At 42.6% G+C, this 24,114-nt stretch overlaps 1 protein-coding gene and 1 pseudogene across 1 annotated transcript; one reads left to right on the forward strand and one right to left on the reverse strand.

The window, feature by feature from the left end:
* Positions 1 to 575: 575 nt before the first annotated feature.
* Positions 576 to 8,846, reverse strand: LOC139465386 (ATP synthase subunit C lysine N-methyltransferase-like; annotated as a pseudogene).
* Positions 8,847 to 13,497: 4,651 nt separating this feature from the next.
* LOC139465541 (uncharacterized) lies at positions 13,498 to 23,589 on the forward strand. Its single transcript, XM_071247259.1, has 10 exons — positions 13,498 to 13,600; positions 13,876 to 13,967; positions 15,132 to 15,291; positions 15,978 to 16,039; positions 16,506 to 16,665; positions 17,714 to 17,880; positions 18,320 to 18,431; positions 20,776 to 20,977; positions 21,577 to 21,661; positions 23,113 to 23,589. The coding sequence occupies exons 1-10, from the start codon at positions 13,498 to 13,500 to the stop codon at positions 23,587 to 23,589; spliced, it is 1,620 nt and encodes a 539-aa protein (XP_071103360.1).
* The last annotated feature ends 525 nt before the right edge of the window (positions 23,590 to 24,114 follow it).

Genomic DNA, 24,114 nt, shown 5'->3' on the forward strand with positions numbered 1-24,114 from the left:
ATATTCTCTATGTATATACCGGTATCAGTAATTCTACTGGGGATGGGGGCGCATTCATATTGAGTTGCATTCTTGGTTCGGGGCCAGCAGTCGCATTGATTTGGAGACATTTATTTTAAGATTTACAGTACTGAGACATAGGGAGGGAAGACTACACACCTTTCCAGGTGTATTTGTGACGGTACGCAACACAAGCCGGGTACTGGCGATATGGCCACATGTTTCAATCATGAAGATCAAGGTGATGTGACTGAAAGACTGTTTGGTGTTGTCATTCGAACTGGACTCTAACAGACTCTAACAGAGTACTGGTAGCAAATTGGTCTTGGGAATGTATCATAATAGAATGGAGATATAGCACACTCTTTAATCATCAGTAGTCATTGGTTCAAGCCACAGCTTATTTGGGACTAGTTGCTCTTAGAATATCTAGATTTTGATAGATCAAATATCTATCTAGATTGTGTAGAGATTGGTCAAGTGGTGCACATAGGAGCAAGGCACATTATAATGTAAAACATGATAAGACGAGAAGTGTATGAAGATGTATTTATGTACATTCTCTTGGCATATGAAAGAAAGATTATTGCTATCATGGCTATTTTCATTTGTCATTTCTATGACAAACAGAAAAGCTAATTCACAAGATCTACTTTGTCAGGTGTCCATGCACAGCAGTGTGGAAGTCAACAGACACAGGAACTTATTCAGGAACAACATCACTCTTGAACAATGTTTATCTTGGAGTGTCATCAAGGCTTGACTTAAGGAACTGGATTTTACTTGCACCAGGTGCATGTTGACATGGAAACCTAGATGCACCTGACAAAACCAGATTGCACCCTGGTCCCATTCATATATCAAAGTTGAAACATACACTTGTCTGCTGCCAGTGTCACATATATTTATGAGGAGTTGCTGTAACACATAAATGGAAGCACCCACAGTTTGATGATGTCAAACCCATGAATAAATACACAACACAGAGATTATTGATGTAGTATGACAAATATACCTTAGAGGTACTGAATGTGTTCCAAGATCGTCACATGGAAAAATAATAATGAAGACACAATTGTTTTTACATGCACTTGGTGCATGTTGACAATAAAATTAGGTCATGTTTTCCAATAATGGTTGCTCTAGTGCATGTTTTATATACCTACAAGCCCTGATCATGACTGACCGATTTATTAATTTATCACAAATTCACTGAAGATATAAGTATAATAATCATTTGCTGAGGACCACACATTTTTTTATCCCAAACAGATGTTGAGTAGTATACTTTTCCTATGAAGATTAACAATCGGCTGAATCTGATTTCATAGTACAGTTAAAAACAAATCCAAAATAGTAGATGGCAAAGACATTTTAAGCTAGTCCCATGGAACAGATAACCAGCATGAATAAAGTATCAGGATACATATTGTATCATGAGGTAGGTGTATCTGGGCGCCATTAGTAGAGTGGTCAGAGAGATCTTAGTGCTTGTACATTTACACTGTATCCACACACCCTCATAGATGCTGTACGGGGTGTGCTTGTACATCCACACCCCGAGTAGATGCTGTACGTGTGGTCAGACAGGTCCTAGTGCTTGTACATCCACACCCCGAGTAGATGCTGTACGTGTGGTCAGACAGGTCCTAGTGCTTGTACATCAACACCCTGAGTAGATGCTGTACGTGTGGTCAGACAGGTCCTAGTGCTTGTACATCCACACCCCGAGTAGATGCTGTACGTGTGGTCAGACAGGTCCTAGTGCTTGTACATCCACACCCTGAGTAGATGCTGTACGTGTGGTCAGACAGGTCCTAGTGCTTGTACATCCACACCCCGAGTAGATGCTGTACGTGTGGTCAGACAGGTCCTAGTGCTTGTACATCAACACCCTGAGTAGATGCTGTACGTGTGGTCAGACAGGTCGTAGTGCTTGTACATCAACACCCTGAGTAGATGCTGTACGTGTGGTCAGACAGGTCGTAGTGCTTGTACATCCACACCCCTTGTAGATGCTGTATGTGTGGTCAGACAGGTCCTAGTGCTTGTACATCCACACCCCTTGTAGATGTATGTGTGGTCAGACAGGTCCTAGTGCTTGTACATCCACACCCCTTGTAGATGTACGTGTGGTCAGACAGGTCCTAGTGCTTGTACATCAACACCCCTTGTAGATGCTGTATGTGTGGTCAGACAGGTCCTAGTGCTTGTACATCCACACCCCGAGTAGATGCTGTACGTGTGGTCAGACAGGTCCTTGTGCTTGTACATCCACACCCCGAGTAGATGCTGTACGTGTGGTCAGACAGGTCCTTGTGCTTGTACATCAACACCCTGAGTAGATGCTGTACGTGTGGTCAGACAGGTCCTAGTGCTTGTACATCCACACCCCTTGTAGATGCTGTATGTGTGGTCAGACAGGTCCTAGTGCTTGTACATCCACACCCCGAGTAGATGCTGTATGTGTGGTCAGACAGGTCCTAGTGCTTGTACATCCACACCCCGAGTAGATGCTGTATGTGTGGTCAGACAGGTCCTAGTGCTTGTACATCCACACCCCTTGTAGATGTACGTGTGGTCAGACAGGTCCTAGTGCTTGTACATCAACACCCTGAGTAGATGCTGTACGTGTGGTCAGACAAGTCCTAGTGCTTGTGCATCCACACCCCGAGTAGATGCAGTACGTGTGGTCAGACAGGTCCTAGTGCTTGTACATCAACACCTCGAGTAGATGCTGTATGTGTGGTCAGACAGGTCCTAGTGCTTGTACATCCACACCCCTTGTAGATGTACGTGTGGTCAGACAGGTCCTAGTGCTTGTACATCCACACCCCGAGTAGATGCTGTACGTGTGGTCAGACAGGTCCTTGTGCTTGTACATCCACACCCCTTGTAGATGTACGTGTGGTCAGACAGGTCCTAGTGCTTGTACATCAACACCTCGAGTAGATGCTGTATGTGTGGTCAGACAGGTCCTAGTGCTTGTACATCCACACCCCGAGTAGATGCTGTACGTGTGGTCAGACAGGTCCTAGTGCTTGTACATCCACACCCCTTGTAGATGTACGTGTGGTCAGACAGGTCCTAGTGCTTGTACATCAACACCCCTTGTAGATGTACGTGTGGTCAGACAGGTCCTAGTGCTTGTACATCCACACCCCTTGTAGATGTACGTGTGGTCAGACAGGTCCTAGTGCTTGTACATCAACACCCCGAGTAGATGCTGTACGTGTGGTCAGACAGGTCCTTGTGCTTGTACATCAACACCCTGAGTAGATGCTGTACGTGTGGTCAGACAGGTCCTTGTGCTTGTACATCCACACCCCGAGTAGATGCTGTATGTGTGGTCAGACAGGTCCTAGTGCTTGTACATCAACACCCTGAGTAGATGCTGTACGTGTGGTCAGACAAGTCCTAGTGCTTGTGCATCCACACCCCGAGTAGATGCAGTACGTGTGGTCAGACAGGTCCTAGTGCTTGTACATCAACACCTCGAGTAGATGCTGTATGTGTGGTCAGACAGGTCCTAGTGCTTGTACATCCACACCCCTTGTAGATGTACGTGTGGTCAGACAGGTCCTAGTGCTTGTACATCCACACCCCTTGTAGATGTACGTGTGGTCAGACAGGTCCTAGTGCTTGTACATCAACACCTCGAGTAGATGCTGTATGTGTGGTCAGACAGGTCCTAGTGCTTGTACATCCACACCCCGAGTAGATGCTGTATGTGTGGTCAGACAGGTCCTAGTGCTTGTACATCCACACCCCTTGTAGATGCTGTACGTGTGGTCAGACAGGTCCTAGTGCTTGTACATCAACACCCTGAGTAGATGCTGTACGTGTGGTCAGACAAGTCCTAGTGCTTGTACATCAACACCCCTTGTAGATGCTGTATGTGTGGTCAGACAGGTCCTAGTGCTTGTACATCCACACCCCTTGTAGATGTATGTGTGGTCAGACAGGTCCTAGTGCTTGTACATCCACACCCCGAGTAGATGCTGTATGTGTGGTCAGACAGGTCCTAGTGCTTGTACATCCACACCCCTTGTAGATGCTGTACGTGTGGTCAGACAGGTCCTAGTGCTTGTACATCCACACCCCGAGTAGATGCTGTATGTGTGGTCAGACAGGTCCTAGTGCTTGTACATCAACACCCTGAGTAGATGCTGTACGTGTGGTCAGACAAGTCCTAGTGCTTGTGCATCCACACCCCGAGTAGATGCAGTACGTGTGGTCAGACAGGTCCTAGTGCTTGTACATCAACACCTCGAGTAGATGCTGTATGTGTGGTCAGACAGGTCCTAGTGCTTGTACATCCACACCCCTTGTAGATGTACGTGTGGTCAGACAGGTCCTAGTGCTTGTACATCCACACCCCTTGTAGATGCTGTATGTGTGGTCAGACAGGTCCTAGTGCTTGTACATCCACACCCCGAGTAGATGCTGTACGTGTGGTCAGACAGGTCCTAGTGCTTGTACATCAACACCTCGAGTAGATGCTGTATGTGTGGTCAGACAGGTCGTAGTGCTTGTACATCAACACCTCGAGTAGATGCTGTACGTGTGGTCAGACAGGTCCTAGTGCTTGTACATCAACACCTCGAGTAGATGCTGTATGTGTGGTCAGACAGGTCCTAGTGCTTGTACATCCACACCCCTTGTAGATGCTGTATGTGTGGTCAGACAGGTCCTAGTGCTTGTACATCCACACCCCGAGTAGATGCTGTATGTGTGGTCAGACAGGTCCTAGTGCTTGTACATCCACACCCCTTGTAGATGTACGTGTGGTCAGACAGGTCCTAGTGCTTGTACATCCACACCCCTTGTAGATGTACGTGTGGTCAGACAGGTCGTAGTGCTTGTACATCAACACCCTGAGTAGATGCTGTACGTGTAGTCAGACAGGTCCTAGTGCTTGTACATCAACACCTCGAGTAGATGCTGTATGTGTGGTCAGACAGGTCCTAGTGCTTGTACATCCACACCCCTTGTAGATGTACGTGTGGTCAGACAGGTCCTAGTGCTTGTACATCCACACCCCTTGTAGATGCTGTACGTGTGGTCAGACAGGTCCTAGTGCTTGTACATCCACACCCCTTGTAGATGCTGTACGTGTGGTCAGACAGGTCCTAGTGCTTGTACATCCACACCCCGAGTAGATGCTGTACGTGTGGTCAGACAGGTCCTAGTGCTTGTACATCCACACCCCGAGTAGATGCTGTACGTGTGGTCAGACAGGTCCTAGTGCTTGTACATCCACACCCCGAGTAGATGCTGTACGTGTGGTCAGACAGGTCCTAGTGCTTGTACATCCACACCCCGAGTAGATGCTGTACGTGTGGTCAGACAGGTCCTAGTGCTTGTACATCCACACCCCTTGTAGATGTACGTGTGGTCAGACAGGTCGTAGTGCTTGTACATCAACACCCTGAGTAGATGCTGTACGTGTAGTCAGACAGGTCCTAGTGCTTGTACATCCACACCCCTTGTAGATGCTGTACGTGTGGTCAGACAGGTCCTAGTGCTTGTACATCCACACCCCGAGTAGATGCTGTACGTGTGGTCAGACAGGTCCTAGTGCTTGTACATCCACACCCCGAGTAGATGCTGTACGTGTGGTCAGACAGGTCCTTGTGCTTGTACATCCACACCCCGAGTAGATGCTGTACGTGTGGTCAGACAGGTCCTAGTGCTTCTACATCCACACCCCTTGTATATGCTGTATGTGAGGTCGAACAGGTCCTAGTGCTTGTACATCCACTCTGTATCCACATCCCGAGTAGATGCCGTACGTGTGGTAAGACAGGTCCTAGTGCTTGTACATCCACACTGTATCCACACCTGTGCCCTCTGTTCTACTTGCCTCCCATGTGTGGAATGGAAACCGACACGCTACGATATGTCCATCTTTGCACAGATCCGTCTTTAGCTTCGCCTCTAGAGGGGGCATCTAGTAGGAAATACAGCAATTCTCTTGTTAATGTTTAGTCCTGAACATCCAATAAGAATAAAGCTTTTGTTCATTAGGATAGTAAAACACATGTGTCATGTTTGTAACAACATTTATATACCTTATATACCTGATCGCAACTCTAGAAAATTGCTGTGGTCAAACAGTTTTCAAATAGAAGGCCCCGGTTATGTTTGTTATTACTCACTGGTTTCAAATCAGTGGTACAGCATATTACCAAACTGATTTTATAAAAAGTGACGACATGGGAACATATTGTGAATGATGTTATACAAACAGGTATGCAGTGGATTGAATGAGAATGTAAGGCCTTTTTTAAATGGACCCATGAAGATCCGGGGTAGAATAGATCTTCAGCAACCCATGCTTGCCGTAAAAGATTACTATGCTTGCAAGAGGTGACTAACGGGATAAGGTGGTCAGGCTCGCTGACTTGGTTGATGCACATCATCGTATCCCAATTGCATGGATTGATGCTCATGACATCAATCACTGGATTGTCCGGTCCAGACTCGATTATTTACAGACTGCCGTCATATTGCTGGAATATTGCTCAGTGTGGCTTTAAACAACAAACACTTAATGAGTAGAATGCTTGGGACATTTTCTAACACTGGGCCTCCAAAGTACTGTTCAATAGCGAGCTGGCTGCCTTGTCACCAGCAATGGAACAAAATGTCAGTATATTTCACAAGTAATGATATGCATACTTACCATCTTCTCCACACCAAACACAACCACGTTGTTGTACTTGGACAGATCAGTCTGAAAAACAAAGCTGTGTTCATAAAAATATTGACCATATTAATACTAAATTAATATTAACAGGTAACCTTTCTGTAACATGCCGAATGTCAAACACCTTTTTATTTACAAAGTTTACATCTGTTGACTTAACCTATTCCATCAAGTTGTTTGTTTTCTTAGAATTCATTATTTATTACAAATATATGTTGATATGTATATCACCCCTGAGATATTAATGGAGAATTTTAGCTTAGGTGTAACATTGCATTGCACTTCCAAAAGCTAGAAATCTTGATTCTTCAGACAAGAGGAGTTTTCAACAAAACACTGCTAACGGGCCAATAATGCTTCTGTTGGGACCCTGAAGTTACTTCGTCTAAAATGAAAAACCTCAATTTAATAGAGTTTGTGAACAAGTTCTGTTAGTTGTGTTAGTTCTGTTTAGCCAGGCTACCTTCCAGAGGTCCTTCCTGAAGAAGTGTGCTGTGCCACTGACGCCATGCCTCCAGGCTGTCCATCGGGAATACAGAACTAGCCAATAGTTGAGCTCAACTCCATAAGCATTGAAACCTTGCTTAGCTGCTTCGATCACCTGAAGACCACATACACCACAATGTTAGGCGGCAATAATATAGAATATATACCAACACACTATATGCATACTGTAAAATGTGAAATTAACGCGAGCGTGAATTAAATGCGAAAAATGCGAGTGGTCTTTGCTCGCATTATTAAACATCGCATTTATATCAACAATAAGACATAGCAGAAATACCAACTTAGACATACGCTGAAAACAAACAACTATGTATTCCACATCAATGTTTATTGAGCAGCACTTGTAACAAGTATATGAACAATGTTATTCAAACACTAATTACATCCAGTGAATTGTCACTTCTGGGGTCAAGACAAGCATTCTACTCACTCATGTCATCACTGATCACACCTGCAAGTCCAGACAGAGTCTTTGCTCTTTGCGACTGCATCAAAGGCCGACACGAGGCACACGTATTATTTTAGCTGAAGTACTCTACTTCATTTTGTTTAGATATAAATCCGCCGATGCTTGAGAGGAGGGGGTGTCGCATTTTGGGCTAGGGGCCAGCGGTCGCATTCTTTTGGAGACGCATTAATTTTACATTTTACAGTAATCAAGTCAAAGGATAAGAAAACGGTTTTAACAGTAAATTTATATTTACTTGCATGACAAGGAAGGATAATTGTGACAACATGATGTTTTATCATCTCATGGCTAAATACACAACTTAATTTGACTTGAGTTAGCAGACAACCATATTATTGTCCGAATAATCTGATCTAAATAAGCTCAACCTTGTCACTTGAACATGACATGCTGTCAACCGATTAGACAAGCTGAGAGCAATTCTTGACAAGTCAGAATCCAGTAAAGTGCAACTCGCACTGTATGGGTCACCAAGCATATGACATACTAATTTATGTTCTGGGATAAAGTCATAGGCGGCACAGTGGTCTAATCTACCGCAATCTACGGCTCGGACTTGCGTCCCTTAGACTGGCCATGATGTGTTGAACGTGGGCCTAGAGCATGCATGGCTACGAATCCTTAACTCGTCATTATATAGCCCCGGTTTGTCAGTCAGAGCGACGTTTCATCAAAGTGGGTAACATTTACAACCTACGCTGTTCTCGACATGTCGTGATATAACTAAGATATCAAACCGGCATTAACCAAACCCACTCACTCACTCGAACATTTACATAAACACCCTTGACTGACCCTAAACTTACTATTCTTCCGTCGCCACTGCCTATATCAATTAGTGTGCCAGATCGTCCTTTCAAAACTGTAAAAACATTCTTGACTTGGTCTGTTGTTGCTGGGACAAAAGGTAAACACACCTTTCGTAATGCCGGTGTGAGAAATGGTGCAGCTACGGCATAAATGCCGACAAAACATGCACCAGAAAAACCGAGTATCACAGCTCCTGTTTTTGTTAGAGTTCGTTTATTTTTCGGTGACTGTTCTAAAGCATTTTCTATTACTTCTGACATCTAGATTCGATTATCTAAGGTGCTGTATTATTTGTAGTAATAACTGATATTCTATATGGATTAGAACTCATATGATACTGTTATGGGCGCAGACATCTTTCTAAGGGAGGCCACTCTGAAATCTATGGCTATGTTAGTGGCCGCTAAAACTTGAACTATAAATTATAATTGAATTCATTTTGTTTGTAAGTGGAAAAAAATACTGTTATAGTTAGCATTTGTACCTAGTAGTTCAGAAAGAACCTACATTAAAACAATGGTCCGGGTAACAGTTAACAATTCATCTTTCCAACTGTATTTTTGAAAGATGGAGTCCTCACTTCCGTAACTGATGTTAGAAAAAGTGAGGGAGTGAGTTAAAATTTAACCGCCGCATCGGTCTTATTTCATCCATATAGCATCGAAAACAAGTTGTATATACACACACACACGCACACACGCACACACGCACACACGCGCGCGCGCGTATCATAAAGATTGAACGGTCGAAAGTTCCACGTCGCTTCTAACTTAATTCCCACAACGAAAAATATGTTTTAGGAAATAGAAACCTTAAAAGCCTGAGTTTGCATTAACTTTCGAGTTCATATTTCATTGTTTGGAAAGCTAAAATTATGGTGTCCTTTTTCGCCAATTAACTACCTTCTGTCAGAAACGAGAATATTAGTTTTTACGACATACATTCTCTGAGCTTATATGCTTTGATATATAAACGCACTTGCAGTATTTGTAATAAATAAATTACCTCTTATGTATATAACAGAAACGAAATTTCAGAACAAGCGTATGTCCTAAAATGTGTGAATATATACTTTTAAAACTTAAACTTATTTTTTTAATGTTTTTATTTCGCATTATATCAAATGTTTTATGTTCGCTTCAATCACTTTAAATGTATCTTTATATTTTGGGCGGGTGACCTTCAAATACTGGACAAAAACCGTCTATCTGTCTGTAGCTGTCATCAGTCAAAATAATGTATTTAATATAAATATGTTTCTTCTTCACACACGTTCTGTAATAACTGATGTGTTATGACGGTAGATGAACCGTTCAGAAACACGTGATAGTAATAGTAATCAGATAAGGCTTATCTTGATTTTTAATAAAAATGTTCATGATATTTATAGTTTTAAGTTCTCTACACACTTGGATCAACAACCACTTGAACTCCGGGTTTTTTTAAAAGAAAAGTTCTGAAATAAAAATCGTAATAAATATTAATGGACAATATCGTCAATGATATAGGCTTTCAAATTATCCTTCATTAACCAAACTAACGTATTATGAATATTATAAACTATGTCATCATCAAATGCAAATACTGCAAACCGTCGAGAATCTGTTGGCTCGCTACAGCAATAAACTATATATGCGTCCATGTCATCCAAGCTTTCACAAAATTAAGAGTTTGTTTGTTTGTTTTAAAAGAGTTGAGTTTTATCAGCATTGTTGAAACAGATAGTTGTGTCATTTCTACTACCACAAGCGCGATGCGGTTTATTCTGACACAGCTCTCTCTCTCTCTCTCTCTCTCTCTCTCTCTCTCTCTCTCTCTCTCTCTCTCTCTCTCTCTCTCTCTCTCTCTCTCTCTCTCTCTCTCTCTCTCTCTCTGGAAAGTTTTCCATATTTCCAAAACAGTGTAACTTACGAAGTTGGTAGCGGTGTTGAGCTTTAAAAGTTCCACCTTTCACAAATTAGTCTTAATTTCATTTTGCCAATGAGACTAATACTATTTAGAATGCATTTGAAAGAATTTCCAACTAATGTTGTGCTTTGAAACATATGGTCATATCTGTTCCTTGTCATTATGTCTGAATCGTTCGTAATATATCGAATATATGACAAGTCTACAATGGTTTTAACAAGTGATTGTGTTGATGATAATCGCCGAATATCATATTTTTTATGAACACGATTTCGAGTGGCGAAAGAATCTTTTCAAGTAAGATGGTCTGCAATGTACAAGCATATAAATATGTCTTATATCTTTACTAGCCCAAATATATTTGCAAATATCTGACCAATTTAATATAAGCTATTGGAATAGAGATGTGGTATGTGAATCAAATCATAAATATTCATGTATGCTATGCTTTTACTATAGTACCATACTCGATATGATGGTAAAAGCAGAGGTATGATCCCCAGTATCTGAATGGATGGATGGATTGATGCATGCTGGACGAATGGATGATAGATGGATAGATGGATAGATAGACAGATTGTTGTTTCGAATCCCAGTTCGCCCCGATTACGTATCTGGGCCTGTCAGCACCATACCCGAGCTCGGGGGTCTCTCTCTCTCTCTCTCTCTCTCTCTCTCTCTCTCTCTCTCTCTCTCTCTCTCTCTCTCTCTCTCTCTCTCTCTCTCTCTCTCTCTCTCTCTCAAACAATATCAGCGCTAAGACTATTGTAAGTCTACGATCGCTTTGTGCAAATGGACCCAGCTCTTGAGACATAAACCCTTGAAAGATGTATGGTGTATCATTGTTTAGGTAAGATCGAAGGCTACTGAACCAATATTTGTCCCAAACCATTAAACTTTGAACGTAGACCTCGCCGGTGTCAGGAAGTCACGCTACCTACATACGTATATATGTACTCCTCCAGATGTTTATCACACACGTACACGTAGTCGTAAGGATGTGGCGTGGAAGTCGCTAATGTTGATGTTTGGGGGACAGTGTTCGTGAGAGGCTGTTTTACCTATACACACAAAATGTCAGACGCAAACTGAATAAGTCTGTTGTTACAAACAACCCCATTATGCAGCCATGACCTAGATTAGGTTGATCTGGTTATATAGGGATTGCCATGATTAATGGATGTGTTTGCAAATCGACTGAACGTTAAGGTCGGATTCACATTCCGTTACTCGAGTCTCGGCTTTGAAATAACATAACATTTATCACGTTTGTAACATAATGCGTTTACATTATGTCTTCTTCGGCATTGATGTTTCACTATCTGTTTATATATTCCGAAAGTGTACGGGTTCTTCGCGTCAAATTAGCTGATTAACACATTGCTAGATAAATACACTCCTAGATAAAATATCTCTTGTGGGAATTAATCGAGGCAGGATTCGTCGTACTCAAATTTACCTTGAAATTGTCAATTGTTTTATGTCCTTGTGAAAAGTTTTCGTCATATATGGCAAGTGTTATAACTGATCATAAAGATTAACAAGTATATTGATCAGTGAGTGAATGAGTTGGATTTAACGCGGCTTTTAACAGTATTCCAGTTATATCGCGGCGTGTCAGCTTAATGTGGGAGGAAAACAAGTGATGCAGGTCTCAGACGTTTATCACTTCGGTGAAACCCACGATCACGGGTATGGTGCTGACAAACCTAGAAACATAATCGGGGCGAACCGAGATTCGAACTCACAATCATTGGTTTCTGGCGTGTCGAAACGACGCAACTCTGCACAGCGAATCGCGGCGCCTTAGACGACTGGGCCACCCGTGCCCACCATACATGTAACAAAATATCAAAGTCGAAAATAACATTTTCAGCAGGGGAGAATTGAATGTTGAATTCAGATGTTCTAGCTTTAGAAACTGTATTTATTTGTTTGTTTGTTGTTTAACGCTTCACTCATCAATATTTCAACTATGCAACGGCGGTCTGTAAATAATCGAGTCTGATCCAGACAATCCAGTGATGAGCATGAGCATCAATCCACTCAAATGGGATACGATGGCATGCGTCAACCATGTCAGCGAGCCTGACTACCCGATCCCGTTAGGTGCCTCTTGAGACAAGCACTGGTTGCAACCCGGGATCTTCACAGGTGTAAGAAACCGTGAGATACATGGACTCACGGTGTTAGCAAATATCCCCACATGCAAATTTTAAGCTTAATAATATACAGTAGGTATACTACTCAAAAGAAGTTAAAGAACACCCGTTTCTTTCATATGACTATAGTTAATCTGTCACGGTGCGATTAACTATAGTAATATGAAAGAATTGGGTGTTCTTTAACTTCTTTTGTGTAGTATATATGATTTCTATGATAAGATGGCCAGATATTATCAAGGGGTGAAAATGTGTAATCCTGCAGGTGTAAATGTATGACGGGCATGGACACGTGAATGAGTGGTTGAGTTGAGTGTAACACCACTTTGAAATTATTTCAGTTCCATCAAGGCATGTCCGCTTAATGTGAGACAAATAACACAGGTCATGGTGGTATAACACTTTGGTCAGAACCTCGAGCACGACTGTAGTGCTGAATGTTGTACCGAATCCTGAATTCGAATCAAGGATCATCGGATTCTGTCACGACTACGGGAAGCAACTCTGCAAAACGAATAGCGTCACCCTGGAACCACTGGTCCCCGCTCCTGATGTATGTCCCGTAAACCGGCCATTGATGTTGATGTGTATGTAAACATCGTGTTTTCTTGGGCGTGGACCGCCACTTAAAGGAGGTCACCAGTGACGTGACCTGGGCGGACATACCCGATTACAAGAGAAAACTTGATCTCAAACTAATGTTACTCCCCAAACCATATCATCCTTCTACCATTTGTTTGACCAGCAAGGAAAATGTCCGATAAAGGATGGGCGTCAGTGTATATATAAAATAGTCTTAAAGAAGGTTCTCTCATTAAAAATCTTACCGAGGACAAGTCCTGCATATACGAAAAACTGTTAACTGTTTGGCTGGATGTGCAATACGGAGATAGATTCAAGCTAAAGCGGGTTGTGTTATACAGTGCATAATGATGGCTCATCGGGTTTCCGCCATTTTGTTTGTTGTGTCTGTAAGTGTCCTGTGCGTCCAAGGGTTGCTGCCCAACCAGAATAGGGAAAAAAGAAGCGCAGGTAGAAATGTTGAATTTTTATTGAATATATCATTTTTGATAATTGGTTTCATCTGAAACATTTGGTTTTATCAGCAAACATGTCACCTACCCATGGATAATCTGCGATCTTGACAGAGGTGGTAGGCAGTAGTATGTTGTCACAACTAAGTTAACTCCTGTTCCAGTTTTCAAAACTTGTATTTGTTATCATTAAGGCTTACGGCGATATTGTAAAACATTGTGAGAGTCTGAGTCTAAACACTGTCATCTGTTGTCCTCGTTCTACCACACCAGATTCAGTTTACGAGCAGATTGCCCAATCATCAGGCGGAAATGTCTTCAACACTGACAAGACCAACGTCTCCCAGGTGGCCGGCATCATCAAGGTAATGACTGAGTGAGTGAGTGTGGTTTTACGCCGCTTTTAGCAATATTCCAGCAATATCACGGCGGGGGACACCAGAAATGGGCTTCACACATTGTACCCATGTCGGGAATCGAATCTTATTCATCTGCAAATGTCCATGGATAATAGTTTCAATAGATCCATTGCTAAGACCTGTGTCTTCCTCAAGTTCAGCAATGGTAATACGTCTATCTTACAGTACACGTTTTTATGTCTCCTTGATTGAATCTTTAATTATTGAAGTTGAAGGACGTCCAGGCCTGGTGTCATCAAGGCTTTTTCTCCAGCCTTAAACATAGTTTAACGTTTAACAGTGGAATGGTTAGGGCACTTATCCCCATACACTTGACATGCGGTCATGCATTTCTTTGGGAGTACTCTTCTCTAAAATATAAAAAATACTTGTTGACTGCTCGGTACTCGTTCTTTTCCATGTCTGTATCCATTTAGACCTCTATCAAGTTCAACTGGCTGTCACTCATATACACGCGGCCTTAATTGGCCAAATACACTTGCAATGAACTACTCAAACAATGTACTACATTGACTAGCTCACTTTGTTATGGCCCATAGATGAATGTTAGCCAGGCTTAGAACCTTCATGGCCAGTCCTCGTATTGATTGGATGAGTTTAACTACGTTGTGTCAGCTTAATGTGCATGGGAAGAAATCCAGGAGCGGTGTAGGTTGGTACTGACAGACTAAGGTTCTTGGATTCGAACTCATGTTTCACCGATACTGGGGGTACGGGTGGCCCAGTCGTCTAAGCCGCCGCGATTCGCTGTGCAGAGTTGCGTCCCTTCGGCACGCCAGAAACCTATGATGGTGGGTTCGAATCCCGGTTCGCCCCGATTATGTTTCTAGGTTTGTCAGCACCATACCCGTGTTCGTGGGTTTCACCGAAGTGGTAAACGTCTGAGACCTGCATCACTTCGGGTTTTCCTCCCACATTAAGCTGACACGCCGTGACATAACTGGAATACTGTTAAAATCGGCGTTAAACTCAACTCACTCACTCCACCGATACTGGCACGGCCAAGTGACCAAACTATACATGATTCGTTGTGGTGCCTTAGCTAGATCATACTAAGAAAATGTGAGTCTAAAGTCTTTCAGAGAAAAGAATATTTGTGTTTTGTTGCAGGATTCTGCGCATGCGTATGTCCTCCTGGCCTCCTTCTCCATGTCTTCCAGTGACGCCAACAGCAACATACAGGTGGACAATACAGTCAGTCACGTCAAAATACGCATCATGGAGACGACCAAACAAGCCAAGCCAATAGTCAAACTTTATTATCCACAAGGTGAAGTTGCTCTAATTTCTTTTTACTTTAAATTATATTTTTTGTTAGCCGCTTCAGAACATGAAGGAAACAAGTTTCACTGGAACACTCCATGTCTTTGAATGAACTCTTCTTTTGCTGTATACCCCGTTCACGTACGGATTTAGAGACGCGACGTGTTCACCATGTTGTAAAGGGAGTTGTGTGGTTGATTCGTGGATAAAGCATGCTCTTGTTGCGCAGATTTCAAATAAAGGTACAATGTTGGTAGTTACCTTTCAAATGCTGGAATGTTTAAAATTGCCATCTCTTTCTGCATCATTTTAAAATGTATTTTTTGTCGTGATTAATCTGCTCAGGAGAAAGTAAATTTTGTCATCCACGAATATGAGTGAGTGAGTTGGGTTTTACGCCGCTTTTAAAAGTATTCCAGTAATATCACGGCGTGCAACGAATATGAAAAGTAATACCATAGTCTCACTTCTGAACACCAGGGGCGGTCGGGTAGCCTAGTGGTTAAAGCGTTCGCCCGTCACACCGAGGACCCGGGTTCGATTCCCGACATGGGTACACTGTATGAAGCCCATTTCCGGTGTCCCCCGCCATGATATTGCTGGAATATTGCTGAAAACGAAATGAAACCAAACTCACTCACGAACTCAGTTAAACATATCAACACCTTTCATTGTGTTTTCACGTCCATACAGGCACCCCAATACTTGTGTCGGAGGATTATCTTGGAAATGGAGCCCTCGAAATGGTGATACCGGTAAGATGAAGATCCAGCGACTGGTAGACATGTCATGTATATTATAATTATTGGTTGACGAATCTGTCGAACTGTGTTGCACAAGTGAAGAAAACGATTACAAGTTTGAGAACATTGTTATTGGAACTTCCCGCCGTGTCCACCAGTAGAACACTCTCGGAAGGAGTACCTTTGACTTCACTTTTTTCACCGACCGACATACTTTAAATAAATCTTTTGAAATATATCTTCTTATAATTTTGTTCCCTTGCCGTTTGCTTTGGATGTTTTTATTTTGTTCTTTTGTTTTAAAACAGCTCATATCGATATATATGATATTTGCCATATTTCCTTAATGACTGTTCTGCACACACAGAGGATGACGTATTAGTGACCTTCCGTTATTGTGATTTGTATGCTGTAACGCTAGCGTCAGTCGACAAGTGTCATACTAGATCCTCACAGTGCATCCCACGTGTCATCCCAGGCATCACAACAGTATGGTGAGTGGAGGCTGCAGAAACAGGACACCCACAACTGGGACGTTAGCGTCTACGGCGAGACCATCGTGGACTTCTCCGTCACGTTCCTCGAGACCCACGCCGTGACAGGGTACAGCATGCAGATGGAGGGAAGGCCCATCATAGGTCGGTAGCATTAGGAATGTATGCTTGTAACTTGTCGTAGGGAAGTACTATTTTCTTTTTGCTAATGGCTGTTTAAGTTTTGAAAGAGTAATTGAGACTTACCCTTTTTGCTGTCATCACTAATTTTCAGGGATCCACTCGTATAATTGTCACTATTTTTATTTTTACTCCCAATGAAAGATTATCATGCTCGGACGGTGGTGTTTTGACTTTGAATTTATATTTGTGAACGAACTATAACCCTTCATGACTATTCGAATCAACGTTGCTTTTTGACTATAGCATGATAAAGTAATTGTTAGCTTAATGTCACCTCGGTAAATATCACGGAATGAATCGGGGGTTCGAACAACCAGCGGATCCTGCCATCAAAGCCACGCAACTCCGCCGAACGCCTGCACACGAACTGGACAGCCTGCAAAACATACATTGTCTCATCTGTATGCACCCCGTGGGGACAGTCCAGGTCAGACAAGGTCCCTTGTACCCCATTCTCTTGGCAAGAACCGACTACAACGAGGATTGTTTGTCAACAATGGGCGACCTGCTGAGGTGGGGTGAAATGGGGTTTAACGTCGCGTTCAAGATTACTGCACTCATATAGCGACGTGCATGCACGTGTGTGTGTGTGTGTGTGTGTGTGTGCTAATCCGGACTGATGCCAATTTATAGCGCTAGCTCACTGAGATACTATGCCGCAGTTAAACATGAATGCCCTACTCAAACACAGTATACTGACCCCGAGCCGACCAGCCCCTTAATGCCGAGCGCCAGACAGGGTAAAAACAACTACCATCTCTAAACGTCTCTTGGTATGATGCGGCCGGGGATCGAACCCCAGACCTTCCACTACCCAGGCGGACGCTCTACCACTAGACCACGGAGCAGGACATCTGTAGGCGGATGTCTTATCGTGCCCTTTTCATCGTGGGCCGTTACTCAAGAACTGTCAACTTGTTTGCCCTGCACTGACTCGGTTCTCTACTGGCTGGAATATTGCTGACTGCGGCATAAAACAACCACCACTCACTCATGTTTTACTTCTCAGGTGCAACCACGCCTGTCGTAGTCCAGGTCTCAGGGGAGGATAAGGAGGGCTCTGTAGACGACATTGTGTTTATGGATGAGAAAGGCATCGTCTTGTACCGCTCCCCTGTGCTTCCACAAGGTCACAGAGGCGACACCTTCCGGGCACAGACAACGATTCCTTCTATCGTGAGTCGGCTTCTCTTGTGTCTGTAGTGAGGGGCGGTCGGGTAGCCTGGTGGTTAAAGCGTTCGCTCGTCACGCCGAAGACCCGGGTTCGATTCCCGACATGGGTACAATGTGTGAAGCCCATTTCTGGTGTCCCCTGTCGTGATATTGCTGGAATATTGCTAGAAAAAGCGGCGTAAAACCATACTCACTCACTCACTGTGTCTGTAGTGTGGCAGTAATATGTTTGAATTTCCGAGTTTGTGGAAGAAATAAATGTTTTCTCAACTCAAACTACCATCTTGATGAACGAGAGCAGTTTTTCTAAATGATGAAATTTGCGTTCATTTTGCTTAAGAATTAAAGCTACGTATGCAAACACTTGGCAACGAGCTGCAACTGCAGAATAGCGATTTGCAGTTAGGATATATGACTGACCACCCTTTGTTGTGAATTTTAGCCATTCCGCGTGGGGGTCGAGGGAAAAGACAAACTTGGAAATACTTTCAAGAGAGCCAAGATGTCGTTTGTCAAGCCCAGTGCGCTGGACCTGAAAATACAGGAAATTAAAGGTACAGTCACGTTTTACCTTGCATCGTAGGACGGTTATTATTTGTTGTATTATAGCATGGTTAATACTCGTTGTATCATAAGAAGGTTATTCTTCATTTTATTATTTGAAGATTATCTTGTATTGTATGTTAGAAAGGTTATCGTTCATTGTACTATAAAAAAGTTTTCGTTCCCTGTACCATACACAGATTATCGTTCCTTGTATTATCGAAAGGTTATCGTTCCATGTATTATCGAAAGGTTATCGTTCCATGTATTATAGAAAGGTTATTGTTCATTGTATCATGCACATATTACCGTTAATTTTATCAGGCACAGATTATCATTCTTTGTATTGTAGAAAGGTTATCTTTCATTGTATTACAGAAAGGTTATCTTTCATTGTATCATTGAGGTTTTATCGTTTATTGTGTCATGGAGAGGATATTATTAGTTATGGTGTCGTTAGTAGCCGTATACGGTGTCATATGAGGTTAGCAGAAAAATATTGGGCGAAGCGTCAATAAAGTCACGAACGTGATCTAAAACACAGATTAATGTCCTTGCACATCACAATTAATGATAGTAAAACACAAAACAGTGTCAAATAACGAATTTCGGTACCAGCATTTTCATGTGAAATATGTGAGGTGGGTGTTGGAAAATCCAAGATTGCTGTTACTGACATATAAGGTCAGTAACAACAATCTTAGATTTTTACTGACGGTATACGGTCTCATGTGGGGTGTTCTACTCTCTGATTGGTTAATCTCACTTTGAGGCATAATAAAGTTTATTATTTAAGCTTAAGAATAATCTACAGAAGTCACTGCTCCTGGTTATGTTTTACGTTAGTTGGTTGGCTCTAATTTAATTAATTGGCACAACTTGTATGACAGTGAATTTTGATGTCTGCCCTTTGTATCGATGTATAGGGTTGTTCCAATATTGTTTGTACTGTTTATAGATGATTCGCAGGTAAACGATATTGTTTATACTCTCCATAAATGGTCTATATGTAAACAATATTGCCAATTGTCTCTACATGTTACATAAAGATAAACAGTATTGTTTTTCTCTCAACGGGTAATCTACAAGTAAACTGCAGTGTTTATACTCTCTACAGTTGAGCTGGAGGTACACAATATTGTTTATAGTCTCTACAGGTGACCTGGAGGTACACAGCATTATTTATGCTCTCTTCATGTGATCTACAAGTAAACTATAGTGTTTATACTCTCTACAGGTGAGCTGGAGGTACACACTATTGTTTATACTCTCTACAGGTGAGCTGGGGGTACGCAATATTGTTTATACTCTCTACAGGTGAGCTGGAGGGACACACTATTGTTTATACTCTCTACAGATGAGCTGGAGGTACACACTATTGTTTATACTCTCTACAGGTGAGCTGGAGGTACACAATATTGTTTATACTCTCTAGAGGTGAGCTGGAGGGACACACTATTGTTTATACTCTCTACAGGTGAGCTGGAGGGACACACTATTGTTTATACTCTCTAGAGGTGAGCTGGAGGTACACAATATTGTTTATACTCTCTACAGGTGAGCTGGAGGGACACACTATTGTTTATACTCTCTACAGATGAGCTGGAGGTACACACTATTGTTTATACTCTCTACAGGTGAGCTGGAGGCACACAATATTGTTTATACTTTCTACAGGTGAGCTGGAGGCACACACTATTGTTTATACTCTCTACAGGTGAGCTGGAGGCACACAATATTGTTTATACTCTCTAGAGGTGAGCTGGAGGGACACCCTATTGTTTATACTCTATACAGGTGAGCTGGAGGGACACACTATTGTTTATACTCTCTAGAGGTGAGCTTGAGGTACACACTATTGTTTATACTCTCTACAGGTGAGCTGGAGGGACACACTATTGTTTATACTCTCTACAGATGAGCTGGAGGTACATACTATTGTTTATACTCTCTACAGGTGAGCTGGAGGCACACAATATTGTTTATACTTTCTACAGATGAGCTGGAGGTACACACTATTGTTTATACTCTCTACAGGTGAGCTGGAGGCACACAATATTGTTTATACTTTCTACAGGTGAGCTGGAGGCACACACTATTGTTTATACTCTCTACAGGTGAGCTGGAGGTACACACTATTGTTTATACTCTCTAGAGGTGAGCTTGAGGTACACAATATTGTTTATACTCTCTACAGGTGAGCTGGAGGCACACACTATTGTTTATAGTCTCTACAGGTGAGCTGGAGGTACACAATATTGTTTATACTCTCTACAGGTGAGCTGGAGGTACACAATATTGTTTATACTCTCTACAGGTGAGCTGGAGGCACACACTTGTTTATACTCTCTACAGGTGAGCTGGAGGTAGACGGGCGCATGTACCTGTACGTGGAGGCTGTCAATCGGGGGTCGACGTATCAGAAGGTCTCGATGAGCATCAGCGATGACCAGGGACTCGTGGCGCCACCTACCAACAAGACGGTATACTTGTGGACAGGTGTCAGTGCAACTGTATACTTCGAACTTCAAGGGGGCCACGCTGCGGGTGTGTCCTCGTAAGTGAAGTTGTCCGCCTTGTTTGTACACTTGATATTTCACTGCATGTACAGAGACTGGCACGATAAACTCTTTATCCTAATGTTGTTTATGTCACCTTTTTGACATTCGGGCGAAAACAAAGTCTTCTTTTCAATATGTGCCGAACACATTTATTTTCTTATCCATTTGAAAAATGTCATAAACTTATGACGATCTCAAACCTGCACATGGATACAATGTGTGAAGCTCATTTCTGGTGTCCCCCGCCGTGATATTGCTGGAATATTGCTAAAAGTGACGTAAAACCATACTCACTCACTCACTCACTCACTCACTCACTCACTCACACACTCAAACCTGCACAACTTGCACGTGAATATATTTCTTAAATAAAGGCCCTAGTCACAAAGTGTTGTGTTCTAAAATAAGACACATTATTGCTTTGTGAACTGAGTCGTCCAAAATTAATCGAGAATTCGGAAAATGCACTAAAATATTTGTATCAATAAAATGATTTTATATAAGTTGTTATTGTTTATACATGAACTTTTAGAGACAAAGAATATAACATTCATTTTCACTTTTAAAGTGTGACGTTACTAACTGTAAATTCCAGGAACGTTATGATCAAGGCCGCCCCGGTTGGTGCAAGTGACAACTACCAGTACGTTATGAGGACATTTACAGTGCACGCATCACAGGTAGGTGAGAGGGAGTGCCCAGTACGTTGTGAGGACATATACAGTGCACGCATCACAGGTAGGTGAGAGGGAGTGCCCAGTACATTATGAGGACATAATGTACAGTGCATGCATCACAGATAGGTGAGAGGGAGTGCCCAGTACGTTGTGAGGACATATACAGTGCACGCATCACAGGTAGGTGAGAGGGAGTGCCCAGTACGTTGTGAGGACATATACAGTGCACGCATCACAGGTAGGTGAGAGGGAGTGCCAAGTACGTTGTGAGGACATATACAGTGCACGCATCACAGGTAGGTGAGAGGGAGTGCCCAGTACGTTGTGAGGACATATACAGTGCACGCATCACAGGTAGGTGAGAGGGAGTGCCCAGTACGTTATGAGGACATATACAGTGCACGCATCACAGGTAAGTGAGAGAGAGTGCCCAGTACATTATGAAGACATTTACAGTGCACGCATCACAGATAGGTGAGAGGGAGTGCCCAGTACGTTATGAGGACATTTATAGTGCACGCATCACAGATAGGTGAGAGGGAGTGCCCAGTACGTTATGAGGACATTTACAGTGCAAGCATCACAGATAGGTGAGAGGGAGTGCCCAGTACGTTATGAGGACATTTACAGTGCACGCATCACAGATAGGTGCGAGGGAGTGCCCAGTACGTTATGAGGACATTTATAGTGTAAATTACACAGGCGAGTGCCATGGGAGTGCCATGGGAGTGCCATGGGAGTGCCGGAAACAACACTTGAAATATATTTGGGCACGTTTACACTTACGACTACGTACATATAAGCTACAGCATGTTTCATGTGAACCGTGAAGATTCCGGGGTAGAATAGGTCTTCTGCAACCCTTGCTTGCCATAAAAGGCGACTAATCTTGTCGTAAAAGGCGACTAACGGGATCGGGTGGTCAGACTCGCTGACTTGGTTGATACATGTCATCGATCCCAATTGCGGGAATCGATGCACATGTTGTCAATCACTGGATTGTCTGGTCCAGACTCGATTATATACAGACCGCCGTCATATAGCTGGAATATTGCTGAGTGCGGCGTAAAACAACAAACCAACCAGCCAACCAACTACATCATTATTGACCTGAAGCAATGTTTTCATGCCATTGTGTAAGCCAGAAAAGAGGTATGGATATATTCACTGAAAATCAGAGAGAAAATCAAAGAGTTCAGTTTTTTTGGCCCACACTTCAAATGATGCTTTCTCCACAAACATATCAGCGAAACTATAATTATGTATTTATGTATTTTCCAGAAATGAATGTGCTATTGCGGAAGTTACACAAGAGGCATTTTCAAGCAGCTGCGTGCTATAAATACCATGACCCAATATACGACGTACATTAAAGGGCTATTTATGTCACAAAGTATGGTTTTGTTTTCATTATATGTCACCATAGTTGTCTCATTTCATGAGACTTTTATCAGTGTTTGGACCACCAACAAGCACAGGAGACATTACAAACACAGGAGATATTACAAACACAGGAGACATTACAAGCACAGGAGACATTACAAGCACAGGAGACATTACAAACACAGGAAACATTACAAGCACAGGAGACATTACAAACACAGGAGATATTACAAACACAGGAGACATTACAAGCACAGGAGACATTACAAGCACAGGAGACATTACAAACACAGGAGATATTACAAACACAGGAGACATTACAAGCACAGGAGACATTACAAGCACAGGAGACATTACAAGCACAGGAAACATTACAAGCACAGGAAACATTACAAGCACAGGAAACATTACAAGCACAGGAGACATTACAAGCACAGGAGACATTACAAGCACAGGAGACATTACAAGCACAGGAAACATTACAAGCACAGGAGACATTACAAGCACAGGAGACATTACAAGCACAGGAAACATTACACGCAGCGTAGACGCACTACACATACCGGAGAGGGTTTGCGATCAGCGACCTTAATATGCCATAGGTAAATTTACGTATTCGTTTAATAAGGTGCAAAATACATAATTTTTGATTATGAGTTGTATTACACACATCAGGGCTATAAGGTGACATAACATTATTCATTGCACCGATGCGATTACATCATTCAACCTTTCGCATCACTCTGCCCGACGCCATAGTTGTTGATCGACAACTGGACGTCATCGAGGCAGATATAGGTCGTAGACAATGTATCGTTGTTTAATAGGGAGCTGGATAGCCAAGGGTCTAAGGCACCGTAATTAGCAGTGTGTCCTTTTGTTTTAATCCCCCTTTGTCCGTTGTATACGTGGTTTGAATCCCGGGATCACCGCTATTGTGCTTCTTGGTTGGTCGTCGTGAGATACTCACTCACTTACTCAGTAACTCACTCACTCACTCACTCACTCACTCACTCACTCACCAGTTGAGATTAGAACACGTTTCTATGGAAACAACGTACGTATGTCACCAT

The sequence above is a fragment of the Haliotis cracherodii genome, unplaced genomic scaffold (assembly GCF_022045235.1).
Source record: "Haliotis cracherodii isolate W230 unplaced genomic scaffold, xgHalCrac1.p SCAF_18, whole genome shotgun sequence".
Lineage (NCBI taxonomy): Eukaryota > Metazoa > Mollusca > Gastropoda > Lepetellida > Haliotidae > Haliotis > Haliotis cracherodii.

Coding starts and splice junctions, on each gene's coding strand:
- LOC139465541 (XM_071247259.1), top strand. CDS start 13,498: ATGATGGCTCATCGGGTTTCCGCCATTTTGTTTGTTGTGTCTGTAAGT. Junction 13,601..13,875: donor TAGGGAAAAAAGAAGCGCAG/GTAGAAATGTTG, acceptor CTACCACACCAG/ATTCAGTTTACGAGCAGATT. Junction 21,662..23,112: donor TTACAGTGCACGCATCACAG/GTAGGTGAGAGG, acceptor GACTTTTATCAG/TGTTTGGACCACCAACAAGC.